A 12,903-nucleotide genomic window follows, 5' to 3' on the forward strand; every position below is an offset into this window, starting at 1 on the left:
TTCGTAAAACTTGACCCCACCTTTCTTGAGCTTTTGGAAACCGTCTTGCCACGATCCGTAGCAGTAATGAATACTCTTCGGTGTTTGTTGGAACAAGTCACCGTTCTCCAAGAGCAGTTTGGTCGTGAACACCGTCTTGCCGCACCCCGACGGACCCGCTATCAACAAACTCGACGGTGTGTGAAATCGAAACGCTTTGCGTCGTTCCATGATCTTGAAATGGTCCAGGGTCTAGAGACGCTCCGTTTTTATCCGAACAACTTGGCCAATGGGGTCTTGACGGCAGGGATGCGTTTCAACAGACCCAATAGGGTGACCTTACGATTGAAACAGATGGGTTTTTTCTTGGCACGACTCTTGATCTTGACCATGGCCCTCTCGGCCGCGGCTCTCTTGGGACGCCCTTTTTTCTTGGCAGGCGCCGATCTCTTTTTTCGAGGTTTTTTCTTGACGAATTTACTCAAGTCTCCGAACTTGTCTTCGTACCAATGCCTCTTTTTCATTCTTCTTTTCCTATCTTCTTTCACGGAAAGCTTCGGCTTGGCGGGTGCGGCTCTCTTGGGTTTCCTACGCGTGGTCACCGTCGCGGGTAATGCACCGGTGTCCAGGACGGACGGCGGTTGAAAAGACACTTGTCTTTTGGCGGGTTGAAGTATTTTCAGATTGAGCTTCCGTTTTGGCGGTTGGTTTTTCTTGAAATGAGCCTCACTGGGTTGAGGCGTCTTTCCACCCGCTTTTCCATAGCGTTTTTCTAACCTGGCTATCACGTCGTCCAAATGTCTATGCCCTTGAAACTGAAGAGCCATGATGTGTCTTGTTTTGTCAGTAAATCCATAATGAACCATTTTATTTTCCGTCGCACCTTTTTATGCACTCACAAAGTGATGGTGTAAGGACTTATTGCCGTAGCGAAGAACGTGCCAATACGGGTAACACCTGTAATCTCTACAAGCGTTCGTTTGAAGTCTGGCTTTCGTGCGCAAGTGGAACAGGACGTATCGAAGCCAATGATCTTTTTCCCGGTCCAGTATGAATCGGACTCGACGGTAACTGTCGCAATCCAAAATGCGTTCCATGACCTGTCGAAGAGGATCGTCCGAGGACAATTTCGCACTCTCTTTTCGACACAGTTCTAAGAATCGAGGGAACCATCTGACTTCACCACGCAACATCCTTTTCTCGAAAATGAACACCTTTTATTTCGAACAGCTTACTTTATAACAAATGACGCACTCCTCTGGAGGAACCGCACGTGTCCTGGTGACACGGGGTTTTACAAATCTTGCGCCAATCCAACTCGTCCACGATCAGACGTTCTAACATCTGTCCTACTTTACGATCGTTCTCCACAAACTCGTTTTTCTTAAAACGATTCAAGAACTCGTTCATGTCACGACCTTCGGCTCGGTCGATCAGGAACATCAGGGCGTAACTACCGCAACTCTGACTGAACAGGGACTGTAGACTCTTGCCGTTGTGAATCTGGTACTTGAAATGACGGTCCAACCAGGCTTGGATCGGTCCGGCGGTTCCGTACGTGTCCAACGATAGACCGTAACTGTCCAGGATCTCGCATTTGTTCTTGTCGGCCCACAAAGCGATCCAATGAAATCCCGGTTTGTCGTGAGGGTCCGTGTTCACGATGTAAGCGGTCGGTCCCTCTTGAGGTACTGTCCTCGGAAGCCGATCGCAAGGGACCGTGCCGTGAAAAACACAGCAGAGCGACGGATTCGTCCGTGCCAAATAATCCAACTGTAAATTATTCAAGGCTACTGTCTCCATTTTTTCTTCTTTCTTCTCACTGGTACACGTCGTAGAGGACGACTCGGTTCTCGTTGATCTCCAGCATGTTCTCGAATTCGCCGTACAACAAGATGGTCAGGTTTGAGCCTGGATTGTCTGCAAAATCGATCACCAGACGCAGTTCACCTTCCTGCTGGGGGTTCAACACTGGACTGTCCAAACATCCATTGGCCGTGTTATCAAATACAAACAGGTTGCATCTCTTGTCGTGTCCCCAGTCCTCTTTCCGGACCATGTTTCCTTTTCCTCTGCACAAAGCTCCCGAGGCTTTGAGGAATCTTTGGTAACCTCTCAGATCTTTACTGGTATCGTCGTGTTTGAGCTCCAAGGTCTCGTAGGGGTACTCTTCACCTCTCACCAGTTGTTTGATGGAAGAGAGATTGAATTGTTCAAAACTGAACGGATTGATGGTAATAGTTCCATTGAAGGCTGTTTGTTTCATCAACACCACCACTAACCGATTAGGCAATTTACTGTGGAAAGGATTGCTGCACTCGAAATGACGATTGTCATTGGGATGCGAGTAAGTGCGAATTTCACCTCTCACCGTGGGGTAAGTAGCCACTCTTCCGCCTTTCATGCTAGTCATGAGTTCTCGGTACACCGAGGGAGTCACTCTCACTTGAGACAGGAACAATCTCACTTTCACGTCGGCTTCAGTCAGTCTGAGACTATCGGCACCAGCCCATCGGACTGTCCACAGAGCCGGGGCATTGAAGTACATGTCGATCTGGATCTGTACGCCGGGTACCAGTAACTTGCTGAGATAAAACACTTCCAGGTAAGGTTTGAACCTCAAAGTCACTCTCTTTCCACCGAAAAACTGAATTCGACTTTGAACCATGTTCTTGAGATCCTGGGGCAAAGCAGCATAATCGGCGTGAGCAGGATCCAACTTATTGACCGTCATCACATCGGCTTCTCCGCGACTGGGTACACCGAGACAATTGTACCAACCCTCGGGTGCCAGGATCGTGTCACCGTCGTCTCGGTCGTGGTTCAACAACGCTTCGATGTAGGCTTTGTAGTGGTAAGTATCGGTCTGGGGGCTGATGAGAGTCCCATTCAATCTCACATTGATCTGTTTGAAGAGGGTGTGGACCAGATTGTTGGCGAGTCCGACAAGAGTCGCTTGTGCCAAATTACCTCCGCCAGCCGTCTTGATGGCCAACTCCACTTCGAAGAAACTCTCGTTCAAGTCGATGAAGTCTTCTTGAGGATCGATTTGGAAGGTCACCGGGTTGATCCCCGTATTGAACGGATTGATTCTCACCTCACGTCGCGACGACATGCTGAGATCCGTGGGAGGCGTGGTGAACAGGTCCAGGCGAGGGTTACGAACCCCCGCCGACCTAGCGTGAGCCACGAGGTCCGTCATCGTCGTCTACGGCGTCTTTTTCGTCTCCTTCTCAGTGCCGACTGTACCCAACGGTAGTCCGGTAGTTTTGAACGTCTCCGGAAGAGCGAACCCCCTTTATACGTACGTATCCCTCCGGGGAGACGTCTCACGCGTCTCGAGTAGATGGGAATCATGATCCAAACAGGTCTTTTCTTCTTCTTTTACCGCCCAAAAAGCTTTGGAGCTCTTCCGTCGCTTTACGTTTCCCGGAGCGTATGGCTCCCCGCTTTAACCCGGCGAGTGCACCTTTCCAATTGGGCTTTCCTCCTTTGCCACCCGATTTTAAACCTTTCAGACCCTCCATGGCCGATTCTTTCAGAACGTCCTTGAGAATGCCGGGACCACGTTTCTTGATGCCTTTCCAAACCTGACCGAATATGCCAGATCCCGATTGGTATCCGTCGGGATGAAACCGTACCAAAGTTCCCCCGATCATGATTTCTTAAAGTGTAACGTCACGATCGTATTGCCGGCTCCAAAGGTCGTCAGTTCTCCAGTTGCCTCAGCCACTTGCACCTCTATAATGTCCAGTACCTCATTGCGCACGGGAATATATTGAACGTGAACGGGTTCGAAGTACTGAGTACCTTCGCCTCTTCGAATCAAGTTGACCTGTCTCAGTAAATCCGTGACTTGATTTCCCACCACACTTCTACCTCCCGCGTTAGTGTAGACGAGTACGGATCGCGACCTGTCTCCCATCACCATCTCGAAGGCTTCGTTCAGGTTCATAAAACGCCAATTGCAATAGATGCTGAGTGTTAAAAAATCGTCATCTCCTCTATCCGAGTGAACATCCCAAAAGACATATTTTCCGTCTTTGTCTTTTATGTCCCCGGCAGCGCTGATGTCCGGAATGACATCGTCGATAAATTCTACCTGCAAGTTAGGTCCCAGATCGTAACCACCGCCGTCTTTCTTTTCGAGCCACCCCATTTTCAAAGCCAGTTTGGCAACGATGTTCAATTCGGGGATCATACTGCTAGGACGTACGATGTCTTTGTTGTCCATGACTAGGTCTTCACCCTCCCACTTGAACTTGATGTAGGATCTCTTCCCGTCGTTTCCGACATATTTGGAGCCCATTTTGGGACCGTCGAACGCGAAGATGCGTTGTCGCTCGAAATAGGCGATCATGGATTTCATGAGTCCAACACCGTTCACGTCGTAGAACACCTTTTTGAGTTCATCCTGGCCGAAGTAAGCTTCCGCATAAATGATGCGACCACTCGTATCGTATCGCCTCCAGCTCGTATGGGTCAATGTGGTGGTGGGACCCTCAGGACCGAAGAAGGTAGGCAGCGTCACGCGCGCATCTGGCATGGAGACGCTAAACAACCCCACTTTCCATCCATGTCCCTCCAGGTGTATGGGATTGGGTAACCTGATCTTGAAACTGTTCGACTTGTTCTCCGGAAACTCGTTCTTACTGCTGTTACTGGGTAAGCTGATGTAAAAATCACTCATCCTCTCTCTTGAAATGCAACGTGATCGTGGTCACACCCGACGCAAAGTCCACCAGTTGTCCGTCTTCCTCGGACACTTCAGTCTCGATAATGTCCAAAACGGCTGTACGCACCGGTAGATATAGGATGTGTCTCGGTTGAAGGTCGACCACGTCCGGATCGTAACGCACTTGTTTCAACATGTCCGTGACTTGATTTCCCGTCACCATACTCTGTCCCACATTCGAATACACGAACAAGGAACGACGATTGTCACCAAACGCTTCTGCGTAACTGCGATCCAGGTCCGTGAAGACCCAATTGATGAAACAACTCAAACGTAAGGTGTCCGGGTCGATCTTGTAAAACAGTTCGTCCCCGTCGTTCTGTCCTACGATCAAGTCCGTGGCCGTGGGTACGACTTCCTTGTGAAATTCTTTCCTCAGGTGGGGTCCCAAGACGTAACCCGGTTGTCCGTTCTGTAATTTTCCCATCTTGACCCATTTCATCTTCTTGGCCAATTCGATGCCGATGTTCATCTGAGGGTAGACGCGTTTACCATTGATCAGGAGACTGCGGCACGTTCTCGAGTTGTCCAGGACGCATTCTCCCTGCTCGGCACGATGCATGACCGTGTACAGCAATTCGGTGGGATCGTCGGCTTTGCTCTTTTTCTTGTACAGGGTCACGTCGACATCCGTTCGATCTCCTAACCTATGCAGGTATCGATCACGTATCATGTTCATTAACTCGGTACCACTCCTCGGCGTGAATTCCAAATCGCCTTCTCGCGTCACTCCAGGGACCCGCGTGTATAGGTTTATGGACGCGTTCACCATATCGATCCACCAGAATTCAAACAGAATAGATCTCTTCAAACCCATCTTACGCGTCGCGGACGGAAACGAGAGGTCGCTGATACCCACTTTCCAGTCAGGTTCTCTCAAATGCAACGGGTTCGGCAGACGGTTCTTGAAACTGTTGGCCTTGTTGTCCGCGAACTCGCTCGCGCTGGCATTGCTCATCAACTGCACGTAAAAGTCTTTCATTTTTTCGTCTTGGGCTTTTGGGTCACGTACAAGCCCCTTTTATCCACCCAACTGTCGTACTTGACTGGCCAACCTTTCCAACGCACCAAGACTTTATCCCCTTTTCGTTTGACGATCTTGTCGATGCGGAACAGATCGTCGTCTTTCACGTTCACCTTTTGCAAATCTTGCGCGTAAAACGTACCCTCGACCGCCGTACCGTCCCATTCTTCCACCTTGTACGTGGTGACACTCCCAGGACGCACTCGACGTATCACAAACACCTCTTCGGTCCATCCGGGTAAATACCCTTTCTTGAACTGACGCAACTTCTTGTTCAGTCTCACACGATCCCCGACTTTGAGTTGCGGTTTCTTCAATTTCCCTTTTTTCTTTTTACCGTAAAGAGTCTCCCACACGTCCTCGCTATTGCCCAAAGTCACTTGATCGGGAGCCATCTTGATACAGCGATGATACGATCGATTGTACCCTCGGACCAACTCTTGTAACACGGGCACAAACGTCATCGTATTCTTCACGGTGAAGTACCGGTACATACGTTCCTTCAGGGTCCGATTAAATCGTTCCACCACACTGGATTTCGTATCCCCACGCGTCGAAAAATGATGAATGCCTTTCTGCTTCATCAAATCCTGAAACGTCTTGTTGTAGAATTCCTTCCCGTCGTCCGTCTGGAGATTGAGGGGTTTTCTACCTCCTTTCAAGATCTTAGCCATGGCTTCCGTCACCGCTTTACCCGTCTTGCTCTTCAAGGGCTGGACCCAGGCGTGCTTGGAAAACACGTCCACTACCGTCAAGAGATAACGATACCCTCGATTGTACCTCGAAATATTGATCACCTCGATCAGGTCGGCCGTCCACTGCTCGTCGATGCCGAACACCACCACCGGGACCGTGGGAAAACGACGACGTCTGGGTTTGTGCAACGTGTACCCCAAATCCCGTTGCAAGACCTCGCGAGCACGTCGTACCGAGATCTTATTGGCCTGGGCGAATCGCGTCAGACCGCCTAGACTACCGGGTCTGGAAGGATCCCGATACCGTCCCAATAACGTTCCGGTCGAAAGCGGCTTTTGCTTCTTCTTTTGACCTTTCTTCATAGTCTATAAAGTTTATACACGCACTGTCTCCACAACTCGAAACGTTGCTCCCGTACCTCGAGATACTTCTTAAATGAATCGGGTTGCCGTTTCAACCACAAGATATAAACGACAAAACGCATCACGTTGGGTTCGACGTCGGTATAGTCAAACACCTCCAAGGGCGAATCGCTGAAATTGTAGGGGATGGGTTCACCCTTACCGTATCGCTCGTAGACACTAGTGCACTTGGAACACAAGGTCGTCCAACACCATCGATCGTTCATGGTCGTACACATTCTCGAGATCAACCAACTCAAGACATGAGACATAATGATTTGAACCCAATTCTTTATTCACACTTTCTTATATGTACAAAAAACGTCGTGCCTGATTGGTTCTTACGTAAAAATCGACTCTGATTGGATAACACGAAAAAGAAGGCGAAGAAAAGACTTAGTCCGAATCTGAAAAGTAATGAGTATAGTTCGTGTCCTTACAATCTTGACCGTACTCATTATCACAGTCTTCCTCATAGGTATCCATGGCATAATATTTACAATTTCTCCAATCACATTTACCGGGTCTCCACCTCAGGGCTTCCTCCTCGTCCCCCTTCACATAGAATGCTTGGCGCATACTCTCTCTACACTCACCACACAGGTCATCCTCATCGGCTTCAAGGGCACGGAAGAAAAACCGATCCTTCCACATATCACGCTGACGCATGATATCGTAGATCAACTCTTCCAACTTCAGACACGTTTCCTTGTGAGCGCACCTGTTGAACGTCAGTATCTCCTCCACCTTGGGACTCTGGTCGGACTCCCTCACCCGTCGTGACAAGTCGCGAGCGAACCGCAATGGTTCAAACAGATCACGGATGACATCGCTCATCATGTACGTGAGGTGATCCGTGGCGATAAAACAGGCACGCTTGGCGTCCAGGGTGGGATCCCGACAATGAATGAATTTGAATTGACCGCTACCACTTCTATACATCACGCGACACCACTCACCGCAGAACAAATACACATGTTCGTTCTTCTTCATCATCTCCAAAATCGTACCACCCCAGTCAGGACGACGTCTCATCAAGAGCTCAAAAGACCACAGACTATCGGGTATTTGACCTAACGGTTCGAAGAGATTGTCAAAAATGTACATGTCCACTTTCGCCTCCGGAATGGCATCGAGATCTCTTAAAGTGTGTACCTTCTGATCCACGATCTGCTCCACGAGGTCCCGAATCTGGTTCGAGTTGCTATAGTAAGTCATCTTGAAACCCACCCTCAGACAAACTCGTTAAACTTCTTTCCTTCTCGATCCGCTCGCTTCGTGATCTCCAAGCCCGACAAATGAGGATAGCAACTACGGTCGCACCAGTCAATCAAGTGCCTCTGGAGCCTATAGTACAAAGGGGAGACAAGACGTAACTCCAAGTCAATTATCTTCCCGTGAAACGGTCTTTCGCCTTCTTTTTCGATTGTATCCAAAACGTCAGAAGCTCGATTCAACTGCTGTCTCAGATCTTCAAGGATCTCTTCAAAGTCCTTGTCAGTCAAAATCCTATAGGTCATCACCGCGTCAAGAGCAAGTCGAGAATGATTCGCTGCGTCCAACGGGCTCCTTTTATACCCGCGCTGTGGATCCACTTTCACTCCGTACTTTCCCGTATCACGCGCCCTTTTTCAGATCCCACCAATCGGAACGAAGACCGTCACATGATCCCATCACACCACACGTCACTGATTGGTCGTCAAAAACGTCCATAAAGTCGAACCACGCATTCCATCACGAGTCACTTTTCTCAGCAGTCGTCATGGATTCACATGTCGAACCCGACAGGAAAAAGAAAAAATCATCCAAAAAGAAGGAGGCGCGTAAGAAACTGAAACTGGTCATGCCCAAGAGAGTGGAAGGAGAAGGTAAACTACAATCCACCTTAGATAGATGGTTATTCAAAAAAGCTAGTTCCAGACTACGTTTCAAAGAACGCGTCCTCTTCAAAGAAATCACCCCGGACTCGGTCAGTTGGACCACCGTCCCTCTCAAAGGCTTCTCGCGACCATGGAGCGCCTTTTCGATCAAACGCCAAGAATGTAAAAGCCAAATGAAAAGTAACCACGACAGGCGAAGGCAAAGACTGACTCCCAAAAACGTTAGAAAAACCAGACACGTCCTAGAAACCATGCGACGTGAAAACACCTTGTTGGGATACTAACTCTATCTTCCTCATATAGACTCTGAAAAGCTACCTGCCATTCAAGGCGGATGCATGACCGTGATCAGAGACTCACCTCCTCGAACCATTCAAGTCCTGGAAGCCATGGGACTCGACAAATTCAAGAAAGACGACCTCGTAGAAGTACCACCTGAAGTGGATGACCGAGGAGAATTCACCGAAGTCCAAGTGTTGGAGGAATTCGACCCCGATCAGTTCCTGAACCAACTGAATCCCCAAGATCTCATCTGCCCGCGTTGTATGGTAACCATGAAATTCGGGTGTGTGAAAACCCAAGAGGGAGGTACCTGGTTCGAGTATTACCGATGCCCCTCTGAACGACTCTACACCAAGTGTTATGTGACCTGTGGTGTCAGGGAAGGTGTGAGCGCGTACCTGAGACGCGTCGAAGAACAGACCCACCCCTGCTACAGGAACATCGACCCAGCCCGTTTCCGATGTCTATGCAACAAGTCCCTGGTCTTAGCCACCTCCCACTCCCAGTCCAACCCAGACAGGCTCTATCTCAAGTGTCCCAAGCGTACCTGCAAGTTCTTTCAATGGATCGACGAATACCCACGAGGAGTCGCCGAAGCCATACTGATTAACGGACAGGACCCAGACTAAGAAAGGCAGGGTAGCGCAGTGGAAGCGCGTTGGGCTCATAACCCAGAGGTCCGAGGATCGAAACCTCGCCCCGCCCATTTTTCCAAAAACACAGACACAGTTTTTTGTAAAAAAAAAACACACTCCGATTTTTTATTTCACAATATTTACATGTTGGGTAATTTATCCTCCGCATCGATCATGGCTCTCATTGTCACTTGATTACATTTGTTGAACGTACTGTAATAAAAGTCAATTACACTGACATACCGTCTCGCTGTCTTCTTTTGTCTCTTAGTCCACGTGGACTGAAATGGTTCAAACCCGTAACACAGCATCAGTCTATGAAATGTGATCCTGTCCACAGGCGGCTTCACCTTAATGTCCCATACAATGTTCTTGCGTATGGCATAGATTGAGTTGAACAAGGTCCGGCTAAAACATTTCTCGATGCTCCGGTACTGGAACAAACTCCGGGTCCAGTTCTCCCTCTGCTCGTCCATAAAAAATAAGATTTGGTGGAGCATTACCTCGAGCTGGCTGGAGTCTTTGAACCTTGTCAGCCAACGTCGACCCGCCAACAAATCCCGGATAGGAAAATCCATACTCTCATAAAATCGGGTCCAGGCCTCGTCCATTCTATCGATTGCTTCCTCATAGGTAGTGTCAGGCTTTCTCGGTCTGAAATTGTTCTGCAAGTATATCTCCCTCAAGGCCATAATGACGCTCAATACAAGTTCAAAACTCAGAGTGAGGATCGGGGGCAGCGCGGATTCGCTTTATGAAGATTCGTCCAGCCAATCACAGATCGAGACCAAGTCACGTGTAACCCCAGACCCAGGGGATAGGGGGTATCCCCCTACCACACCCCTCACGGTAGGAGACTGGACACCATTATAACGTGTGTATAAAATAAGCGAGTCGGACCGTCAAAGGCACTCTGAGTTATTTCAACTTGTATGAGCGCCCATTACAGAAGACTGTGGATACTCTCGTTGCTGTGGCTTCTCAAAGTACCAAGTGAGTATGGAAATATTAGAGCGGTGTAAAGCAGAGTTGAATACCTGGGAAAAGCGGGTGAGAGAGTGGATGAAGGACGAAGAAGAAGAGACCCCTTTGTACAGGGACCTAGAACAACTTTCAGATTTTATCCGGGTGGCCCTGGACCAACTAGATCTCCTGGGGCTGGAAGAGAGGTTGGGCGTCCTTGACGAGGACGATACCAATGATTTGGTGATTCACATAGACTGGGTACGCAACACTTACAGACAATTGCTTCATTTTTAGCTATGGAATCACCCCTCCACTGCCACGTGTGCAAACAGCTGAGACCCTGCTGCCGCCAACCGATCATAGAATTAAGCAGAAAAGGGAACCACACCCGATTCGTACGCTCGCTCACAGGTCCACTGAGAAAAGAATGGGGACTAGGGTGCGTCTACGCCACCTGTTACGGGGTCATCTACGGGATGTACCACAATCTGGAAACCGAATGTTACGAACCCGTCTTCCTGGGAAACGGTTACAACCAGGCCCTGTCACGTGTCAATCACGTGAAATCATTCATTGATTGTTATCCCGAGGAAAAAGAGGGCGCCGGTCAATAGGACCGTGCACACGTCCCACACTGTCAATTTAAGTCATGGTGTGTCCAATAAAAAGTTGTTTTTGCTCTATTTTTCAGACTCCATGTCTCGATTTCCTAAATACGAATGTCTATGGTGTAAGGAAGGATTCACTCCCAATCACAGTATCCAAGACTACTTCCTGACACCCTGTTGCAACCAATTCTTTCACGGATCCTGTAAAGCCCTCCACACCTGGTGGTTGAAACCCTCCGAAAGACGCTGCCCTCATTGCAATACCGTGAATTTCGGACTTCCTCCCGATGACACTCCCAAAACCAAGTCCTAAAGAGGTAAGCGCTTCGATGGTCTAATGGTTAAGACGTTGAGTTGTGGCCTCAAAGACCCAGGTTCGATTCCTGGTCGGGGCATTAAAATTCTTTTTTATTCCCTTATAGAGACCCCTGGCCTGTAAAATCCGTTTGGACGAACCCCACCCCGACGAAGACGTTATGCTCCTCTTCCTAGCCCAACACTTTCCCTACCCCTGGTACATGCGAAGAGACCTCTCCAAAGTCTGGCCCTTCGGACGCGTGTTCGAATCCTCCTCAGGCCTTCACGGAGAATTCCTCACCCCACAAACCATGATGCTATCCCTCGTACATCTAGGAACCAATGACCTGCAAGCCCTAGAGACGATGAAAAAAATCACGCAACAAACCATGTACATTCTCTCTTTAAAGGATCTTTATTAGTTTTTGTTACAAGCATAAAATAAAAAATGTTTTTTCACTCCTCTGGTGACGTCATCGTTTCGATAAAGGCTTGATACGCCAACTCTTCTCTGTTACCCCAACCACCCTTCCACGCTTTCCATCCGGCCTCAAAACTCTCCGGCAACCTCTCCAAACGCACAGGTTCCTTTTTATCCAGAGACTCGTCCTCCAACATCTTCCTTGACATGGCCTGTCTGAACTGGATCACCTCATCCGCCAGCTTCGTCATCTCTTTCTTCAGGAGGTTATCCGTACTGTCCCTAACGGAGCTTTTCATAATCTTTCCAAGAAGACTATCCCTCACGGCATCCAACACTCTCTCTGCAAACTCCCCTCTCGGAATGTCCTTTGGCAACGTCCCCGCAGGAATACTAATCACCTCCACCTTCGTCTTGCTCTCCTCCGAAGTCATCCTTTTTCGCGTCGATCTCCAAAACAACAATGACAAACTCAACAACTCAACACCTTTTTATTCACACATGAACCTCGATTTCATGTTTACCTTATTTGGGAATGCACGTGACCTGTGACGTCACGGGCGCCATGTTTTGCCTACCTAACCGCCATCTTGGATTTTACAATTTAAGAGAATGTATGGGAAAAACTTGGTCACGTGGTATGATCCCTGGCTCCTGATTGGTTACGGCCCCAACAAGCGCTATTCACTACTTACACAGAGTTGCCTTCTCATAGCTTGCGGGCTCTTTTAGGTTAGATTAGAAACAAAATAAAACAACGGCCAAATATAAGAAGAACTACATAATATGGTCGTAATAAATTGATCTTATTTGAATCTCCATGTTAGGTATTCTCAGAGATTCCTGGTATTTGTGAATTTTCCTTTTACGTTTGTTGTTATTCCCAGAACGCACTTTCTGTTAGAGGCAACCCGCTTCTTACGCCTTTATATTTTAACCCTTCTTGTAGAGAACAAAGCTACAGTTACAAAGATTGATT

The 12,903-nt window shown here is 48.6% G+C and overlaps 3 protein-coding genes and 1 non-coding gene across 4 annotated transcripts; 1 reads left to right on the plus strand and 3 right to left on the minus strand.

Moving 5' to 3' along the window:
- Positions 1-1,797: 1,797 nt before the first annotated feature.
- On the minus strand, positions 1,798-3,873 carry LOC149104244 (uncharacterized protein F54H12.2-like). The gene has a single exon (XM_089272012.1). It carries the CDS (start codon positions 3,179-3,181, stop codon positions 1,799-1,801), a length of 1,383 nt encoding a protein of 460 aa, XP_089128138.1. The 5' UTR covers positions 3,182-3,873; the 3' UTR covers position 1,798.
- A 3,239-nt stretch (positions 3,874-7,112) lies between these two features.
- LOC149104245 (uncharacterized) lies at positions 7,113-8,437 on the minus strand. The gene has a single exon (XM_089272069.1). It carries the CDS (start codon positions 8,051-8,053, stop codon positions 7,232-7,234), a length of 822 nt encoding a protein of 273 aa, XP_089128195.1. The 5' UTR covers positions 8,054-8,437; the 3' UTR covers positions 7,113-7,231.
- Positions 8,438-11,529: 3,092 nt separating this feature from the next.
- Positions 11,530-11,601, plus strand: Trnah-gug (transfer RNA histidin (anticodon GUG)). The gene has a single exon. It is a non-coding gene; the product is annotated as a tRNA-His (tRNA).
- Positions 11,602-11,895: 294 nt separating this feature from the next.
- On the minus strand, positions 11,896-12,596 carry LOC149104247 (uncharacterized). Its single transcript, XM_089272102.1, has one exon. It carries the CDS (start codon positions 12,356-12,358, stop codon positions 11,960-11,962), a length of 399 nt encoding a protein of 132 aa, XP_089128228.1. The 5' UTR covers positions 12,359-12,596; the 3' UTR covers positions 11,896-11,959.
- Positions 12,597-12,903: the final 307 nt, after the last annotated feature.

The sequence above is a fragment of the Orbicella faveolata genome, unplaced genomic scaffold (genome assembly GCF_042242905.1).
Source record: "Orbicella faveolata isolate gen_17 unplaced genomic scaffold, um_ofav_v1 contig_34, whole genome shotgun sequence".
Classification (NCBI taxonomy): domain Eukaryota; kingdom Metazoa; phylum Cnidaria; class Anthozoa; order Scleractinia; family Merulinidae; genus Orbicella; species Orbicella faveolata.